The sequence below is a fragment of the Heterocephalus glaber genome, unplaced genomic scaffold (genome assembly GCF_053883595.1).
Source record: "Heterocephalus glaber isolate CG9 unplaced genomic scaffold, H.glaber_assembly_v1.0 deba00001523, whole genome shotgun sequence".
Lineage (NCBI taxonomy): Eukaryota > Metazoa > Chordata > Mammalia > Rodentia > Bathyergidae > Heterocephalus > Heterocephalus glaber.
Genome location: NW_028258327.1, coordinates 33,892,552 through 33,914,173, shown reverse-complemented (window position 1 = coordinate 33,914,173; position 21,622 = coordinate 33,892,552). Strand labels below are relative to the sequence as shown.

Here is a 21,622-nt window from a genome sequence, read left to right as displayed (position 1 = left end):
GCAAAATGATAGTCAACAATTGATGCTAAGGTAAACAAGCCTAAGTACAAGAAATGTAGTATAAGAAATGTAGTCATTGTAGATGCACAACTTGCAGTGAGCAGTTTTTATGGGATGACAAGACGTTTGATTTAACCAAAATTATAAAATAACTATATTGAAAGGCAGGAGGGAAAAGAAGGTCTGTTTATAAGCAAAGTTAAATTCTTGTAAATATAAGGTGACTACTAAGACCAATCTCCTGGAGAAGATCCTAAAGCAAGACTTTTTTCTTGTGATTAGTGAATTATTTCTCCTATTTCTTTGTAGACACAACAGATTATCTGATTTTCCTTTTGTGCTCTCCTTGTACTTTTACTTTTTACATCTTACTTTGGCCTTTTTTTAAAAACTACTTCCTTGCTGACAGAGTTTCTTTCTCTTGTACATCACTTCTTATGATACACCATCTATTTAATCACTGTTACTCTCAAGGCCTACGTTATATTTCTCTAATCATTCACATCATAAATGAAGCAGCACCTCTCCTTTTCCTGAACATAAAATAGAAAATTATCATTCATGTTTCCTTTCAAGTCACCCTGCACTTTTCTGACCTGTTCAGGCTCTTGTGGCAGAGTCTGCAGTGTCCAAGCCTTAGCTTTGCCCTGGCTGGAGCTGCCTTAGCCCAACAGCCTTGACACCAAGTGGAGGCTTATAATAAATGTGGCAACTCAGGCCCGTTCACACCTGCTGAGAAGAGTCTGTATCTTACTCAGCTCTTAAGATACTCCATGTACACACTAAAGTCTGAAACATGGGGTTTATGGGGCTAGTTGTCCACTTTCAATTGATAAAGGTCCTAGATTTTAGAACCAAAGGTCAGGTGCTAGAGATCAGAAGAGTATCTCATTACCTTTAAGTCAAGAAATCTGCTCTTCCTCCAAAAACAAAAATATATTAGTATAAGAAGCTTATTATTTCTCAACTGTGCTGGCTTAACTTGCAATACACAGAAGGTCATGACAAGTATGGCTTTATTATGAATATTTTTATCAATATAAATTGATCCTCTTCACATATTTGAAATTTCTTTACATTCAGTTTTACTTTTCTGAAATTAAAATAACTACTGCTAGGTTTAAAAATTTTGTTTCCAACATATCTTTTATTTTGTAAATGCTTAAGCGATGATTTGTTTATATTTGGTTTACATTTTGTTTTTTAACGATCCAATTTGAAAGTGAGTTGTAGCTGATATAGTTGATTTTACATTCATCTTTTGTGCTTTTAGTACTTAACACTTCCTTGCTATCTACTTAATTTTTTTCTTTTAATATACAGTCTCTGTTTAATTACTTTCATCTTCTCCACTGATTTTTAAGTCTTAGACTACAATTCCTCTGCATTTTAGAGTCATTATTGCAAAATTATTATTTGACATTTCATGGAGTTTTGAAATTCTTTTGCATTAACAGTTTAGACTTTACTTTTAGGTTAATTTAACCTAGAGTTAACTTACTGTTTTTCAATCTATGCTTCCTTTACTTTAAGGTTCTGAACTTTGCTTCACTTTCTCAGTGTTGGATAGCATCCTCAGTAACCTTTCTGCATGAAGGGCAGACGAGTGCTACAGTCCTGAGTCCGTAAGTCTTTTACTAATATGAATGAGATGAAATAGTGTCCAAGATGGTTCTCACCAATCCTCTAACCAGTGCTCTACTGTCTGGAATTTTTGGAAGCAAAAAGTCTTAGCCTCAATGTTTTTTTGTTTGTTTGTTTTTTGGAGGCTTTTTTTTTTTTGGCTTTTTGAGACAGAGTTTCATTGTATATTCCAGCCTGGCCTCGAACTTGCGGCAATCCTCCTGCCTCAGCTTCCCAAATGCTGGGATTACAGGTGTGCACCACCATGCATAGCAGCTTCAATTATTTTTATTTCTTAGTGTGTAGTGACTTTCCCCTGTCCAAATGTTTGAAGGATTTTTCTTTATGTTATTTAAATTTGGGAGCAAAATGTGTCTCAGTGTGGGTCTCTTTAGAATACTGTGAGCCTCTTCTACCTGCGTAAGAGCTCCCTTCTCTCCTAGGAAATGCCTTTCCCTACTTCTCCCATTGGTTTCCTTTCTTGTGTGTGACACTTCCCTTGGGAACATGTATCTTTAGCCTCTGTGGCCTAGAGCCTACATTTTATTCTATTTTCTCACCTATTTTTATTTTTTAAAGTTTTTTGAAACAGGATCTCTGTACGTAGTTCAGGTTAGCCTTGAACTCACTAGGTAGTCCACGTTGGCCTTGAAGTAGCAATGATCCTCTTTTTAAAAAAATATTATTAATTTTATTGGTACATTTTAGGTATACAATATAATGACATTCATCAATGTGAATTTGTACCTTTACATACTCTGTCTTGGTTCTTATTTTTTTCCCCATTCCCCTGCCCTCCCTTCAACCCCTCCACCCCTCCCTATTTAAGAAGACTTTGTTTCCATTTTTTTCATTTTCTCATATTAATTCCATTCCCTTCTTTTCTTTCCCCTACTCCTCCCACTTTCCCTGTTCCTTTGCCTCGGCCTCCTAAGAGCTGTGGCAGCATTCACCACCACACTCAGTTTCTCTTCTTTTTTAGTATTCATTTATTTTCCAAGAGTCTTAACATTGGGGGCCTACACTTATAAGTTGATACTATGAAGATGAATCATCTCCACATTTTCGTGGAGACTTAAGTACTTCTCTGGCCTTTCCAGTTTCCCTTATCCTATTTCAAGTTGTACTTTTTTTTCCATTGGAGTACAGGCCCTACTTAAGGCTTTTGGCTTTTATTTCATGGTAGCTACCTCTCTTAAATCTGAGGATATCAACAAGATTCTATAAGTTTCTACTGGTTCCTGCACCAAATGTCATTCAGGTTCTCTTTTCCTCTGAGTGTGCAAAATATTCCTTTCCCTATGTATAGCAATCTCCCCCCAGCCAGTGCTATTATTCTTGCTTTTATTAGAGAGAAAAGGTTGCCAGACACAGTTTGTAGGTTGGGCTTTCCTTCACTGTTCTCTTGACCAATACTTGAACCCTGTTCTGAATTTAATATTCAGAGTCTAGACAGTTCTTTTTAGAGGGTAGAGATGGGTTTGTCTTTTCCTAACTGGATGGACCAAGTGTAAACCCACAATCCCTGGTTAGATAGAGGCTCTTCTTTTTTTCATCTTTCCCTGCAATGTTCTGTTGTTGCTATTAGTGCTCAGTGCTACACAGCAACTTTGTAGCACATTATGCCATTACATTCTGAAATTTCAGACCCAGAATTCTTAAGAACACAGAAGTTGGGAAAAGGGAGTAATGGTAGTTATGCCAGAAAGCAACACAAAAGGAGCGTAGGTATCATATAGGTATCAGATAATCAGTTTTGGTTATTACTAAATATTTTTGTTTTTGTTTTGAGAGAAGGTCTTGCTATGTTGCCCAGGCTGGTCTTGAATTTGGGGGCTCATGTGATGCTCCTGCATTAAGTTTTGGAGTAGTTGAGACTACAAGTGTGTGTTACCATGCCTGGCAAAACGTGGAGTCTTGAATGAATGAGCAATAGGAGAAAGAAAATTGTATTATTACCTCTTTTCCATTTTTGAAATCCTCTAATCCTGAATGTGTTCTTTTCTCATTCCAGGATTATAACTTTAAGATTTGTTGAAATCAATCCCTGATTCTGAGAGTAGATGGGCAGCTAGTCCCAGCTCTTGGGATATCTTGGGATTAGCTCTTGGGATTAATCTATTTTGGTTTGCCTTCATAGATATTAATTAGAGCTGCTAGTTGGTGATGGTGAGGTTAATTTTTGTCCCTGGATAACATATAAATTACAGTAATAGTATAGTTTTAAAAACACACATGCAGCTTTTCCACATTATGCCATGTTATTCTGTACATCAGCCTGCTTCTAGATCCATTAGCCTCATTCCAGAATTCCACATGGAAGATTTAGTTCATGCACATACTGTTTTTCACACTATGCCAGAACTATACATGATCTTGCACAGTTAACCAGTATTTCTTCCTGAGAAAAGTTTGATTTCTAATGACATAGATTTAGAAAGGAGAGGCAGGTTACACTTAGGATAGCTATACAATAATGAAAGCCTATGTAGCCAAGTAATACTATCCACCAAAATAAACTGTCATAGCTACTTGAAACTTAAATTATCAAATTCATATCTAATTAATTTTCTCTGACACATCATGTTTACTGAGTTGTTAATAATGTTTCATTCATAAGAAAGTGACCTCCAGTATGTGTGTACCATAAATTTTGTCCTTATAACACATCGCTTCAGTCTTAATTCATCTATGTATCTTCAAATAGAGATCAAACAAAATTGAAAATAACTTCACCTTGCCTTGCAATTTTCTGACTTTGCTATCTTTTTTAATTGTGAAAAGTATAATCAAAATGCTACTTAGCTTTTCCTTTTCTGCCCTAAGTGTGTTCATTAGAGGACATGGGATTTGCAGGAGACTCCTGTGAAGACAGCAATCCTTATATGAAGAGTTTATTTTAAAGAAAAGGACAGACCTCTGGATATTGTTGCTGTTCTGACAGGTGAAGGAGAAAAAGTACAGACAGTTCTGATGGAGATGGTTCTGGGCCTTTTTTGTATATCGGTGAACTTGGAAATCATCCTTTGGAAATGTAGCATTTCATCTCAGAACAGAGGAGGATGCTTCCAGGCTGACGTACCACTGCTCCTAGCACAGAGGAGGTAAGCTGCACAGGCACACCAGCAGTACCCTTCCAATCCCCTGTTGAAATGGGAAGACACATAAACAAGCCTCAAAACCAGACTTCCAGATCACCTACATCAATCCCAAAGGGAAACAAGATGGAACACTCTGATACTCAACCACCTGGACTTCATGAACTGTCAACAAAAGAGGATCTGGAAAAAATAAAATCAGAAATGATTTCTCAGATAACAGCAGAGATTGTGCCCATAGTGCAAGACATGATTAATAAATCTAGAGAGGAGCTCAGGAACATGATGGAATCCCAACACAGGAAACAAATGGAATCCATAAAACAGATGCAAACATTTCCAGGAGATTAAAAACTCCATTGAAAGTTTATGCAGCACAATGAACCACTGTGAGGACAGAATTTCAGATATAGAACATAAGATTGTAATTAGTGACCAGGAAAACAAAAATTGCTTTAAAATTGTAAGGGACCATGAGAAATCAATCCAGCAGCTACTACACAATGCAAGAAGAATAACATAAGATTGATAGCAGTCAATGAAGAAACAGAAGAGCATGCAAATGACATAAAAAACTGTTCACGGAAGTAATGGCAGAAAACTTGCCAAGCAGGGGAAAAGAACTTGACATACAGATAAGTGAGGCATATAGGACTCCAAATAGCCTTGATCAAAAAAAGACTACACATAGGCATATAATAGTTAAGATTCCAGAAACCCAACAGAAGAAAAACATTCTACAAGCAGTGAGAGAAAAGAAACAAATCACATAAAAAGGAAAGCCCATCAGAATCACAGCAGACTTCTCAGTGCAAACCCTCAAGGCAAGAAGAGCTTAGACTGATGTATTTCAAGCCCTAAAGGAAAACAGCCTCCAACCCAGATTGATGTACCCTACAAAACTATCTTTCAAAATTGATGGTGAAATACAATACTTTCATGACAAAGAGCATCTTAGAAACTTCATGAATACCAAACCAGCACACCAAAAAATTTTAGACAATATCCTAGGAAAGGACAAAGAGGATCACAATCCCAGGAAGTCCAGCAAAATGAATCCATCAGGCACAACAAGAAATTAAATGCAAAGGGGGAGAATCCAACAAAAAGAAAAAGTCATGACAAGGATAAGTCAATATGTATCAGTTATAACCTTCAATGTTAATGGTCTCAACTCACCAATCAAAAGAAATAGACTGGCAGAATGGATCAAGAAGCAAGATCCAACAATATGCCATATACAAGAAACACACTTAATTCAAAAAGAAAGTCATAGACTGAAAGTAAAGGGCAGAAAACAATACTCCGTGCGGCAGGAACCCGAAAAAAAGCAGGAGTAGCTATCATCTTTGCAGACCAAGTGGATTTCAAACCAACACTGATTAAGAGAGACAAAGAAGGACACTACATCCTCGTAAAGGGAACAATCCAAGAAGAAGAGATGACAATCACAAATATATAGAGAGCAACTACTAGTGCACCCAACTATATAAAACAAACACTAATGGACATGGAAAATCAAATAAGCACTAATACAATAGTAGTGGGAGACCTCAATACCCCACTGTCACAGATAGATCAACTAGACAAAAAACAAGCAACGAAATACTAGAATTCAAACTCTTGAAAAAATGAACTTGACAGATGCTTACAGAGTGTTCCACCCCCAAAATCAGAATACACATTCTTTTCAGCTGTACACGTGTCATTCTTCAAAATAGACCACATACTCACTCATAGAACATATTTAAGTAAGTGCAAAGGAATTGAAATTATCCTCTGTATATTATCAGACCACAGTGTGATCAAATTAGAGATCAGTAGCAAAAGAAACCTCAAGAATTACATAAACACATGGAAATTGAACAACGCACTTCTGAATAACCAATGGGTCACAGAGGAAATTAAAGAAGAAATCAGACAGTTCCTACAATTACATAACAATGACAATACAACATATCAGAATCTATGGGCACAATGAAAGCTGTCTTATGAAGGAAATTCATAGCAGTGAATGCTCATATTAGGAAAACAGAACGAGCCCAATTAAACAACCTGATGCTGAACCTCAAGCTTCTAGAAAAAGAATAGCAGGACAAGCTCAAAGCTCATACAAGGGAGGAAATTATAAAGATCAGATCAGAAATCAATACAATGGAGACTAGGAGAACAATACAAAAAACCATTGAAGCCAAGAGTTGGTTCTTCGAAAGAATCAACAAAATTGACAAACCCTTAGCCAACCTTATCAGGAAAAGGAAAGGAAAGGCCCAAATCCATGCAATTAGGAATGAAAAGGGTGAAATTACAACAGACCCAGCAGAAATCCAGAGAATCATCAATACTTACTTCGGGAACCTATATGCCAATAAGGTGGAAAACACAGAAGAAATGGACAGATTCCTAGACACGTATGAATTACCAAAGTTGAACAAAGAAGACCTAAAAATTCTAAGCAACCCAATATCAATCAATGAAATTGAAAATGTAATTAAAAACTTATCAACAAAGAAAAGCCTGGGTCCTGTTGGCTTTGCTGCCGAAATCTACAAGACATTTAGAGAGGCACTACTGCTACTACTGTTTAAACTCTTCAGTGAAATTGAAAAGGAAGCAATACTCACAAATACTTTCCTGGAAGCAAGCATCACCTTGATCCTTAAAGCAGATAAAGACCCAACCAAAAAAGAAAACTATAGGCCAATCTCACTAATGAACATAGATGCAAAAATCCTTAATAAGATACTGGCAAACAGAATGCAGAAGATCATCAAGAAGATCATACACCCTGACCAAGTGGGATTCATCCCAGGGATGCAGGGATGGTTCAACATATGCAAATCAATCAATGTAATACACTATATCAATAGAGCCAAGGCCAAAAACCATATGATCATCTCAATAGATGCAGAAAAAGCATTTGACAAAATCCAACATGATAAAAAGGTTTTTTAGGTTTTTATGATAAAAACCCTACAAAAAATTGGAATAGATGGTCTCTACCTCAATCTGATAGAAGCCATCTATGAAAAACCAACAGACAATATCATACTAAATGGTCAAAAACTGAAATCCTTCACACTAAAATCAGGAACAAAACAAGGATGTCCACTATCGCCATTCCTGTTCAATATAGTTCTGGAAACATTAGCCATGGCAATTAGACAAGAGAAAGAAATCAAAGGAATAAAGATAGGAAATGAAGAAGTCAAATTGTCATTATTTGCCGATGACATGATACTGTATATAAAAGACACCAAGAACTCCACCAAAAGTGTTCTAGACTTAATAACCAAATTCAGTAAAGTAGATGGATACAAGGTCAACACACAAAAATCAATAGCTTTTCTCTACACAAATGACAGACTCACTGAGAGAGAAATAGGGCAAATAATTCCTTTCACAATAGCATCCAAAAAACTGAAATACCTAGGAATCAACTTAACAAAAGAAATCGAAGACCTCTTCTCTGAAAACTATAGCACTCTGAAAAGAGAGATTGAAGAGCATATCAGAAAATGGAAAGACATCTCCTGCTGCTGGGTAGGAAGGATCAACATAGTGAAAATGGCCATACTTCCAAAACTGCTCTATAGATGCATTGCAATCCCAATTGAAATCCCAGCAGCATACTTGACAGACCAGGAGAAAACAATCCAAAAATTCATTTGGAACAAGAAGAGACCCAGAATAGCAAAAGCAATTCTAGGTAACAGAGACATGGCAGAGGGTATTACAACCCCCAACTTGAAACTATGCTACAAAACTACTGGGATAAAAAAACAGCATGGTACTGGCAAAGAAACAGACCTGAAGACCAATGGAACAGATTAGAAGATGCAGAAACAACGCCAGACACACTCAGCCACCTCATCTTCGACAAAGGAGCCAAACACCCCCACTGGAGGAAAGATAGCCTCTTTAATAAATGGTGCTAGAAAAACTGGGTTTCAACTTACCAAAGATTCAAAGTAGACCTTTATGTCTCACCATGCACTAAATTAAAATCGAAATGGATTAAAGATCTAAATATTAAAACAGAAACGCTGAACTGGCTGCAACAGAGGTTAGATAGAACTCTTGAAGACACTGGTGTAGGAAAAGATTTTATGAACCAAACCTCAGCTGCCTGTGAAAGAGTACAAACAATCAACAAGTGGGATCTCTTCTTGCTAAAAAGCTTCTGCACAGCAAGAGAACCCACTGAAAGTGTGAAGAGACAACTTACAATGTGGGAAAAAAATCTTCACCTGTTCTTCCTCAGACAAAGGCCTACTATCTAGAATCTATAAAGAATTTAAAAAAATCAGACTTCCCAAATTTAAAGACCCAACCCAAAAATGGGCATCTGAAATGAACAGACATTTCTCACACAAAGAAGTATAGAAATAGCAAATAAATACATGAAAAAATGTTCAACATCACTGGTCATTCGAGAGATGCAAATGAAAACAACGCTGAGATTCCACTTCACTCCAGAAAGAATGGCTGCTATCCTGAAATCAACCAATAACAAATGCTGGCGGGGCTGTGGGGAAAGAGGAACCCTGCTCCACTGCTGGTGGGAATGTAGACTGGTGCAAGCACTGTGGAAATCAGTATAGAGATACCTCAAAGAACTAGGACTGGAAGTCCCATTTGACCCTGCTATTCCACTTCTGGGGATCTTCCCCAAAGAATTTAAAGAATCATACCACAGTGATAAATGTGCAGCCATGTTTATAGCAGCAGTTTGTAATAGCTAAAACTTGGAAACAGCCCAAATGCCCATCAACTGGAGACTGGATCAAGAAAATGTGTGTGTTTTTATAAAATGGATTACTACTCAGCCATAAAAACTGAGAAATTAGAGACATTTATAGCTAAATGGATGCACATTGAGGCGATACTCTTAAGTGAAATAAATAGGACACACATGTGTAAATGCCAAATAGTTTCTCTAATGTGAGAAACTGAAAGTGTAAATAAGGACTAAAAGGTATAATAGATAATGTGAAATAGGAAGAAAAGGGGCAAAGCGGAAGGGGAATTGGCATGGGTAGGGGAAAGGAAAGAAGGGAATGGAATTAATATGAGAAAAAGAAAAAATTGAAACAAAGCCTTTGTAAATAGGGAGGGATGGAGGATTTGAAGGGAGGGCAGGGGAAGGGGAAAAAAATAAGAACCAAGAGAGATTATGTAAAGGTGCAAATTTCCAATGATGAATGTCATTATATTGTATACCTAAAATGTACCAATAAATTCAATTAAAAATAAAAGAAATGTAGCATTTCACCTGGAATTTAATGTCTTTAAAAAGCATGACCCACTTGAAAGAATAAATCACACTTGGGAAAGGATTTAATATGGATCAGTCCTGAGTGTCATTCCCGCAGCCTTTTAAAGATCACTCTTCACACAGCTGGTGTGTGAGGGGAAGGGAGGCAGCTGGTTGATAAGGTCTCCTTCAGAGGGTGGCTTCTCTTGCCTTACTAACTACACATCAGGTAGCACCACCCTTCTGTTTGTTTTCACTGGGTCCTGGTGGAAATGTGCCCTGATGAGGTATGATTTCTATGGAGATCTCATAGATATGACAGCAAGTTTAAGAGTGGATTCAGGGTGAGCAGTGAGAACAGCACTGCTGAAAGCCTAGAATCCTAATGATGCTAATTCCACCCAGTGATAGCAACCACCAATAAGATTAGACGATTCAGACTCAGAAAGCATCCCATGGCAAACTATTTTGTCCTTATTTTGGTCAAACCATGTGGCAAGAGCACAGGTGAGACAATGAGGTTTATTTCCTCCCCCAATCCAAGTCTACTGGTGAGGCGTTCTCTCAGCCCTGCAGGAAACCGCTTGTTATAGAGCAGGAAAACAGGCAGAGCTTGGAGAGGGAAGAAGGCCTTCTCCAGCCCTGAGAAGCCAAGGCAACTGGGCCAAGACTGCAAATGCCTGGGATGGTTCCAGCTGAGGAGAAGGGGTACTTTATCTCCCCCTAGTGCTTAGAAGCACTTACCCCTGTTTTTCTTTTGGGGGAACCCCCAGTCTTTTATTATTTAAATTGAGAAAGGGTCTCACCTAAGTCACTCATTTGCCCAACTGAGCTAGAAGTTGTGATTCCCCCCTCCATCAGCCTCCCAGAGTGCTGGGATTACAGATGTGTACCACCATACCTGGCTGACCCCTGCTTTTAACTAGCAGCTAAAGCAAGTGGTAGAATGGTAGTCACCAGGCAGGGCAGCACACAGTTCTGGGCAGACCGCACCCAGGTGTGGTGCTGGCAAGCAGCCAGGCCATTGGGGTGAGGACAGTCTGTCATCTGAGTCTTTACCAGTGGACACCAGGGGTCAATGATGAGGGCAGAAGGTAAGAATACTAGACCAAGAGCAACTAAGTGGCTTATCTTGGAGCTGAGGAGGTTCATGGGAAAGTCTGTGAGATGCTGTTGAAGGGGGCTCTTTCCAGACCAGCCTGAGGCTTTCAGGCCTGAGTAAGGTGCCACAGAAAGGAAGCATGATCTCAGGTTACAGACAGATAAAGCCAGCAGCCATATTTCTCCACAGTCACTGCAGTAGTCTTTTGTAGATTAAAAATTTTGGATTCTTTTCTTTGGGGGGTACTGGGGATTGAACTCGGGTCCTTGCGCTTGTGAGGCAGGCGGAGGAACCATTGAGCTAAATCCCAGGCCCAAAAATTTTAGATTCTTAAAAAAATTAATCTTTTCTCCATTCCAGACTTTTTCCTTAAAATTATGAATCCTACTACCTAACAGGCACTCAGTATATTTGTGTTTCTATTATAATTTAAAAATTAGTGATGCCATCTGGAAAGAACTTGAGATTTTGCAGCAGTATGCATACTCAAGGATATATCCTTTACCTCTGAATGTACAAGTTAGTGTTAATATGGTCTCATTACCATGAAGCCATTTAAATTAGTGCAAACCTCATGCAATTTCATTTATTTATGTAGCTAAGCCATGGCATAATATGAGGGATGGGATATATTTTCAGAGATTTGGGTTGTCTAGCCTCATAAGTGAATTTATAAAATTCCTGCAAAACCTGGGGATCACCTCAGTCTGTTGTGTTTTATTGCTTAATTAGCAGGTTGTCAAAAAGCGGCACCATAGAAACTGAGTGATGCTGTTTCACCTGTTCACTTACTTTTTATCGGGATAATGAGCTGTGGAATGACAGGTAGAATCTTGTTCCCCCCGTGTTCCAGCATGTCATGGATTCCTTGCCGAGCAAAAAACTCATAGGGAAATGTCATTTCACAAAGCCCATCAAAAAACAGAGGCAGATAATGATGGTAATCCAGCTTCTCAATTTCTACCTAGAAGTAGAGAGAGAAGAAATGCCATGTGAAAATAACAATGGGAAAGCACAGGCCAACTAGCTAGCCCAAACAACATTGGCAAAGCTCTATCCCCAACTCAGAGGAAGGAGTCTTTGAGTGAGATTTTGTGAGTGAGAATTTGAGTGAAGAAGGTTTAGCTGATCAGTGATACTATCCACCCAGAGCATATCATCATCATCATGTCTTTAATCTGGTCTCAAAGAGGCTAAAATTGATGATCTTTAAATGTTAACAGTCAAATCTCTTATTCACATATAATCTGCATTGGTAGCATATTAATAATTTGTTTCTGTTTTGGTTAAGCTTTTCCCATTTGACACAACAGTGACATTGAAAATGATTTTTAAAAAATCTATAATGTATATGCTGAAAAGACACATAAAAGAATAAAATGAAAAGGAAAAAAACCCAGTTGAAATAGATCTGCACCAAAAGTTCTAACAAAGATGTAATAGGGAAGACATTACTGTATTCTTGTGAAGTATATGGATGTGAAGGATGCTAAAGTGTATTAATGTGATTTCCCAGGTTCTTTCAAACCTAGCTAAGAAGGCAGTGGGGCTCAAACATGATTCCTTGGGGCTTGGATGACAAATAGAATGTTGGTGCCATCAAGAAAGAAGAAGACAAAGAGTGGGCTGAACCTGAATGGACTCTGAGACCTCAGGTTCCCTGACTTCTTGTCCAGACCTTTCAGTAGTATCAAGCACCTCCATCAGGCAATGATGGTGTAGTAACTTCTGGAGTTGAGGAACCAGACATGAGTTGGGAATTATCCACAGGTAGGTGATCTGTTCTTGCCCAGGCCTTACACTATCTTGAGTATCCTGGACTGACCTAACACCAGCAAGGTGACAGAGGTGATATTATAGGTGGAAAGAGGCCCAACGACTCAGATTGCAGCTATAGTACATCTACACAGCAAGGGATGTGGCATTCCCAGGAACAGGAGCTGATTTTCCGGTTTCTAAGTCCTTATGAACATACCCACCTTCCAAAGATCACATTCTAATTAAGTGAGGAACCCATCAAGACCTTTGAGAAACTCCCTGTCAGCGTGGCAGATAGCTTTTATATCTTCCTGCTCCTGCTGAGCCTTCTGGAGTCTCTAGACACATACATGCTGGCTTTGGTAATTGCCTGGCACAGTCCTGAGTGTTTTTTGTGAGTGGGGTGGATTAAATGTCCTACAAATCCTGGAGCTGGAGGTCTGCTGAGAGTTTGCTCGTGAACTCCCCTCTACAAAGCACTTCCAGGCATGGGATAGACAAGAAGAGAGCACCCAGACAGCTAAGGGAGCAAGCAGGCAAGAGCTGACATCAGATCCTCTTGTGGAACTGGACCTCAGAAAATGGGTCCCAAATGTAGGGATATATAGACCTCAGTTTTACCTTATCTTCCTTGTAGATTTATAGAATTTATTTTATTCAGTAAAGGCTTGTGGCATATCTACTTAATATTTAATTTTCTCAAGGATTTTTGTGCATTTGAAAATGTTTTAGAACGTTGTTTTGTATGCTTTGAAAAATTTATCGCTACATCATTCAGCTACTAATGGTACAATGTTACCTGTAATTTTACCTTGTAACCTAACTTCATAATAAAAGTGTCATCTGTACTATAATTTTTACTTAACATTTTTAACATATTTTTCTCATTCTTTCAGCCTGTTGCCATGCTTTTACATGTATCTCATAATTAGCAAAGCATTAAATTTGGTACTTTAATATGATCTAAGACTATTTTAATACATTAATTTAGGTTATTTACATTTATGGCTATGCTTGGTTAACTTCTATCACCTTATTTTATGGTAGCCAGTTGTTTTTCATTTACTTTTTCCTTTCTGTGTTGCAGTTTTGTTAATGTAGATTATATACATTTTTTTGCAATGACTTTAAAGAAAGCCTGTTTAGGTATTTCATTGAGGCTGTCTTACAGTTTCTCAACTATTTTCAAACATATCTATCTTAGTGAGAGAAGCCAATTAAACATCTCCTAATAAGATTATTGATATGCCAATGTTTCTTGGAACTCATCTATTTTCTTAATCTTATGGTTTAGAGCAACAATACTAACAACAGCAACAATAATAGTTGCCAATATGTATAATGCTAGACAATGTAATTACTACACCAGTGCATTTAATCCTCACAACACCTCTAACACATCTTATTAGCATCCCAATTTACAATAAATGGAAAGTCAGTCACAGAATGGTTCAATAACTTGCCTAAGGCATGCAGCTAGTGAGTTCTGGGAGCTAAGATTCAAACCCAAGCTCCCAAACCCAAGGATGGTTGCTTGACATAGAACTGCCTTTCAGCCTTTGTTTTTGTGCATATTGAGGGTCAGCATTACTATCACCTCCTGGTGAATTATACCACTTATCCTCATGTCCCCACATTGTTTATCATTGCTGATGCAGCTTGTCTTAGTCTAGTCAAATACTAATATTGGTATTTTCCTATCATGTTTTTATATCCTTTTACTTTCTTCCTTGTTCTAACATTATATTTTGAATGTCTCTCCTATGTAGTTTATGGATGGACTTTTTTTCCCCCTTCCATTTTATAATGTACATTTAAAAACAAATATGTAGTGCCCACATGATTCCTATTCTCAAAAGTTTTGAAAAAGAAAGAAAAGTCACGAGAGAAAGGAAGAGAAAAAAGAGCAGTTGAAAGATATATGTTGAATGTAAGATTGAGTGAGAGATTGAGAAAGAAAAATTTATCCCCATGTCTTTAATCCTCCTAGCTCACTAATCACAGTAATTTCTTCCTACCAGAACTTCCCACAAGTATTTTTCCTGATTTGCTTTTCAATTACTTATATCAGCCATCATTTTATGTCTGTTACTTTCAATAAATAATTGGATGACAACTTGCCAATGTTTTTTGAGGTCACAAACTTCTTTTATTCATTTCATTTTTTTCTATTAGTACATATTTTTAATTCATGCAATTTACAGTCATCTTGGGGAATGTTTACATGTACATAGCTTCTTTAAAAAATTCCCTTCTCCTCTGATTTCCCCAATCACCTTTTTCCTACCTGGTAATACTGTTTGTATTAGCACATGTTATGGCTCATACTGTTTATATTGATTGGGGTTATTAGCGTCCTCTACTAGGCATATCTTTATTCCTCTCATTTCCCCTTCCCCTGACCCCTACCCTCTCCTTGTTCCCTTAGACCATTTCCCTACTGGATGAGATCTGTCCCTTTCTATCTATCTTTTATCATTTTCTTTGTTTGTACTTTGCCTCACTCAAATGAGAGATACCATATAGTATTCAAACATGTATGTCTGGTTTATTTCACTCAACGTTATGTTTTCTAGAGCATCCATTTTCCTACAAATTCCTCAAATTTGTCATTCTTCATAGCTGAGTAGTATTCCATTATATACTGATACCATATTTTGTTAATCTGTTAATGGGTATTTAAGCTGCTTCCAGGATTTAGCTATTAAAATTGTGCTGCTATAAACATTTGTGTGCAAGTATCACTGTAATATAATGACTTAAGCTCTTTGAGGATGATACCTAGCAGGGGAATAGCTGGGTCATATGGAATTTCTAATTTTAATTCTTTGAGAAATTTCCATACTGACTTCTATAATGATTGTACTAGTTTGTATTCCCACCAATAATGCAGGAGAGTTCCTTTTAACCACAGCCACACCAGCATTTGTTATTGATTGGTTACAAACTTCTTTAAACACTACAGATGCTGTCGTATCGATTTTGTATATGAATTTCTTTCTGCTTGTGTATCTTCCAGAATTTTTTTCTTAGGCTTATAATATTATTTTCAATTGATGCATTGGCCTAGTGCTTGGTAAGCCTTCTTGGATTACATTTACCATAGGATGTGTGTGTGTGTGTGTGCGTGCGCGTGTTAATAACATAACTGACTTCATTGTATTTTTCATTTTTCTTTCTGAAAAGTTCCTTCCAGTTACTGGTCCATTTTCACCATAAAGTTTTTCAGAAGAATTTTCTACAATCACTGCTATATTTCCTCACTCTAATTCCTTCTTCAGCATACTTCTCTACCATGTCACTGAGGTTGCTTTGATATCAGTGACCAATGACTGTCTTTCTGTCTAAGCCCCTTCTTCCTTTTCTGTTCTCACCAGCTTGGCACAGATGACCCCATAAAGTTACCTTCCTGGGCCTCCAGGTGCCACACCTCCAATACTGGGTGTCATATTATTCCCCTCGCTTCAAACCCCATGTTCAATCCATAAGCAATCTGATTGGTTCTATCGCCACATAAGCCTTTATAGCATACACATTTCCACCATTCTGCTCACCACCAGCTTAGTCTCACTTGGCTTACCTGGGTTAGCTACTACAGCTTCTTAACTGACTATTGTTTCTCCTTTTGCCTCCTATTTCCCTTCTCCTTGACCAGCTATTGCTCCTGACCAGAGTCCCACCAGGACCTTGCCAGTCTGTGCTTTGGATGGCTTCATTTGAAACTGTCCCCCAAGCATCTGGAGCTCAGGAGACTGTTGTCTTTTGTCCCCAGGTCTCACTCACCTCCCCATGGCGACTTTCTCTGAATGCACTTCTGTTTGTTAGCTTGGCTCAGATGGCCATAACAAAATACCATAGGCTGGGTAGCTTAAAGTACAGATACTTATTTTTTCAGTTCTGTAGGCTGAAATCTGAGATCATGTGTTAACATCACTGAGTTCTGTTGAGGCCTCTCTTCCTGGCTGTGGACCGCTGCCTTCTCATTGTGTCCTTACATGAACTTGAATCTGTGCCTGCAGACAGCAAACTCTAGTCTCCTCTTTTCCTCTCCTCTCCTCTCCTCTCTCCTCTCTTGTCCTCCTCCTCCTCTTCCTCCTCCTTCTTCTCTCCCTCTCTCTCTTCGTCTCTCTATCCCCACCTCCGCCCCCCATAGTGGGGATTAATCCCAGGGGCTTTGCACTGACCTACATCCCCAGGCTTTTACATTTTTTTATTTTGAGAGGAGGGTCTCACTAAGTCACTCAGTTGCCCTGGCTAGGCTGGAACTGGGATCCTCTTGCTTCACCCTCCCAGAATGCTGGAATTACAAGCCTGTGCCACCATACCTAGTTTCTTCTTCCTATAAGGACACCAGTTCTTATGAACTCACTTTGCCTTTATTATCTTCAAGTAGAACTCATCTCCAGATAGCTGCTTAGGGCATTGGAGTTTGTGCCAGTTAATCTTTACCATCAACTTGGCTGGATTAAGAGACTCCTGAAGAGACGACCGGATCATGGGGGAACTACTCTTGTCAGTGGATTAATCCAGTGATGCTCATAGCTGAATGTGCTGTGAATAGGTGGGGACCAGTTGGAGGTAAGTCACTGGGGATGTGCCTGTGTAGGGTATGTAGGGGCTGTTTCCCTGTTCTCTGTTTTCTAGTGGCCATGAAGTGGGCAGCTTTGCTCCACCACACCTTTCCACTATGATGTTGCTGCCTTGGTGCCAGCTGACCATCAACTGAAACTTATGAAACAGTGGGCCATAGTGAACTTCTCCTGCTTTAAATTGCAGTATTAGGTAGTTTGTCCCAGCAGTGGGAAGGCTGGTCAACACACCGTTTCAACCTAATGACTTTGGGGGACACACTGTGCAGTACACCATTCTCTTCTCCACACCTCTCTGTCCTTTCACCTGACTTCATTCAGTACAGTGAGATCCTTCTGGCACTGCCTCTCAGCATGTTTGATTTTCTTTGTAGCCTTTATCATTTATTCATTAAGTTTCTTAATTTATGTGTTCAGGGAGTTAGTCACTGGTTGTTTAGCACATGATAGGTGAGAACTCAACCAACACGTGTTCAATTTTAATTCTGACCTTCGGAATCTGTCTTCTGTGTTAACTTTCTTGATAGGCCTGCTCAATTAAGGAACAATGGCCAGCCTATATGGACACCTGGGGCTGGGGACATGGCAAAGGCACACAGAGGGTCTGGGGTTTTACACTGACTCTATAGCAACAAGACATGGAGATTTCTGTTAATTTACATATTCTATAATTTATGTGCTCCTTAAGTAACATGCTTTCTGTTATTAGTCACATTTCAGAAATTTTATGAGCTTTTAAATAGGCAATCAATATAGGTTTCTTGATACTTACATTTGCCTGTACTCTACTAAACTATTCTATTTACTTTTTTAAATTTAGAAGGAAAAGTTTGTTTTTCATAGTATCAACAAAAGCAAACATATTAAAATATGTCCATATTGGTAATAAAAACAAGAGGACATTCTTTTTAGAAAATCTAGATTTTGAGAATAGTTTATATTTAATCCAAAGTTTAAATAAGGGATAAATTAGTTGATCCTTTACTTACCTTTACGTGTGTACTTGTCATACTGTCACTACTATCCTTTTGAGTGTTAAATTGTAGCCCCTGATTCATTTAGATTTATAAATAATCATTCATAAGGTTTCTTTAGCAATAAGCTTTTTTCATTTATGTAAATTACTGTATTAAGGTAACTAGTTTAATGATAAAGATTAAACTTTACATTTCTTATCCATTATCATGAAAGTAGTAGTTTTCAAGTTTAGTGATCTTTTTCAAATTTGGGGATCTTTTTAAAAGTTTATGAAATTCAGAGCTAAAAGAAACCTGTTTGAAGTAGGTCATAGAACAAGGGCTGTTTCAGACACACTAGTCAAAATTACATGATAATACTTTGATTAATGACTCCTTTGATATTAACTCCAGAAACATGAAGTGTTTTTATGCACAGACACTTTTTTAAATTTATGTTTTATAAATTTTTAAAGATCACAGTACCTACAAGTGAATCTCTAAATCTTTCAGTGACCTTTGGTCAAAAGCAATAAAATTCTAACTTGACCTGGCCTATCAAATATACCATTTTAACCCCATAACAAAATGATAGTAATGCTGCTCTGAAAGGTCAGAAACACAATGAGATTAATAACTTCCATTTAAAAAATTCATATCAGAGATGTAATCTTATACTTTCTGTAAGATTTCCTTGTATCAATTAGCAAATGAAATATCATTGAAAATATCTGTCATTACTACTCTTCTAATAATTCTTGAGGATCCTGCTTAGAATCACAAACTAATCTAAAAAAGTATAGTTATTTATCAGTATATTACGGACTCATTTGGAATTACTGTGACATTTTAAAGATAAAGTTTTAATAGTGTTTTTCAACCGTTGAGGCAGCTGTTGAGGAATTGTAAGATATCTGACAAATTCTATAGGCATTAAGCTCTATCTGCAGATGGTTTATAAAGACAATTTCATACACAGAAATATTACTATTTTTAAAATGTGTGTTGATGCCATTGTGATGAATAACTGAATGTAATTTGTCATTTTGTTTTTCCAACTAAAATCATGTAATCATATATGAGATTTTTGAGGCTGAAAATAAGACTTTAACATGAAAAATGTATTTTAGTCTAAAAAAGAAGAAAATAAGGTAAGACACCAGCCAAGAATGATGTGAATTCATACACTGCTACAAAGTTTGAAAAACAACACCAAATGTGATAAATATATAGCTAAGCTCAGGAAATCCTCAGCTGCTAGAGCTGAGGATGAATCCCAGTTAAGAGGCCAGTTAAGAAGTGAGCAGGTGGTGAGCTTGAGGTGATTTCTGGTAAAGGACCACACACATACTGGATCAGAAGACCAGAATTTAGATTTCACTGTCTCTGCAGTTCAAGGAAATGGCACATTTGGTAAAAAAAAAAAAAAAAAAGTTGATTAAACTGGGACTCTTGGTTACAAGTAGGACAGTTAAGGGGCTGTTTTGCCTGTGAAAAGGGGACCAGAGGATCTCTTCCCATTATCTTGGGGAAACAGAAAGAGAATTTGCTGTTGACAAATTCTCATTGGGAAAAATCTCTGAGAAGTAGAAACCTAAGGAATTTAAAATCAGTTAAGTAAGTCTCAAATGATGGAAAAAGAAATTCCTGGGACCCAGATAAAAACAAATGCAAATATATTAACTCTTGTAAAATTCAGGCACACGAGACTGCCACATGGAAAATGTGGCTATTACTATAGATGAATTCACAATAAAACTTTACCAACACTGTGGTAAGGGAATTACCAGAATGGAGACTCAGTACACATATAAGTGTGGGAATGAGATCTGGAACTAACAAACTGGAAATAACAATAAAATTGGAATAGAGCTATTTTCAAAATGCTTAAAACAAAGAAATATTTTTTTAAAAGAACCAAAAAAAATTTCAGGAAAAACCCATTATTATTATTAACTTAAAAATTCAGTCACTTGGTTTACATTAGATTGGCCACAGATGAAAAGAGAATAAGGAATCCAGATCACAGAATTTCAGGACAAACTCAGTGGTAGCAAAGGAAATAACGTAATGGAAAAGATGGTAGGAAGTCTCACAACCTGAGATCCTCCCATGCGACTCATAGACACTCTAGGGGAGAGGGCAATGCTTAAAGAAACAATGGTAGATCATCTTTCATCATTAAATAAAGGTTGAGTCTTCAGATTGAAGATGTCTATTAGACAGTTTTTAGAAAAACTACAGAAATACAAAATCAAGGAAAACATTTAAAAGCAACTAGAAACAAAATGTATTATAAATAAAGGATCAAAATTAGACTGAAGGTACATTTCTCATTAACAAAATAGAGGACAAGAGACAGGGCAGAAATTCTTCATTATGGTGAAAGAACAAAAATTACTCATTAACAATGAAAGTCAGTGAAACCACCACTCAAAATGAAAACAAATTAAATGTATGTTTCCCACACAGGGGGTAATCTTTCTATCATATCTTCCATACTAATATAAAATGTATTAAAAAAGTAAGCTAAACACAGGACAAGAAGATGAAAGTGACTAAATAAGCACTGATCATAAATTTTTTTTAAAAATCATAAATACAGTTGATTTACAATGTGAGCCATGATATTACAAATAGTAGCAAAGATGAAAGGAAGGTGATGTGAGTCAAAATGAAGTCTCTGAATTGATAGAAATGAGGATAGAGTTATTAACCACCTTTAAACTTAATTAGATAATTAAGCATATTAAAGGTTAAAGATAGCTGTTAAAAATTAAAATTTACAATAACATTCTAACAATCCAAACAAAAAGCTGGTTAAATTTCCTCCTGACCATGGGAAAAAATATGGAGAAAGAAAATATCTAGGATGAATCCAAATACATAACCAATCATAATAAGTACAAATTGACTAAATTCTTTGTTCAAAGAGTAATTATTAAAAGAAAAAATATATTTCAATTATTCATTTGTTTATAAGGGACACATTCAAAATGTGACACACAGAAATGTGGAAAATAAAGGTATGGTAAAAGAAAATAATAGGTTTTATGAAGGATAAATTCCTGGTAGAAAAATTGCCTTATCAAAGTGTAGCTCTATTTGCCATTTTCATAGATGCTGCCAAATAGTGTTTCACAGAAATGGTACCAAAGTATATTCCTAATTAACAATAAAGGAGTACTTGCTTTTTTATTGTCTATCCATAGAAATGCTATCTAGAGAGAATCAATGTT

At 37.2% G+C, this 21,622-nt stretch overlaps 1 protein-coding gene across 2 annotated transcripts in view; it reads right to left on the bottom strand.

The window, feature by feature from the left end:
- Pacrg (parkin coregulated) overlaps nt 1-21,622 on the bottom strand; it is a 349,369-nt gene that overhangs the window by 42,171 nt on the left and 285,576 nt on the right. For both annotated transcript variants that reach the window (XM_087188174.1, XM_004869057.3), the window contains one exon: nt 11,873-12,044. In XM_087188174.1, coding sequence (XP_087044300.1) covers nt 11,873-12,044 — 172 coding nt within the window. The remainder of the gene's footprint in view (nt 1-11,872; nt 12,045-21,622) is intronic.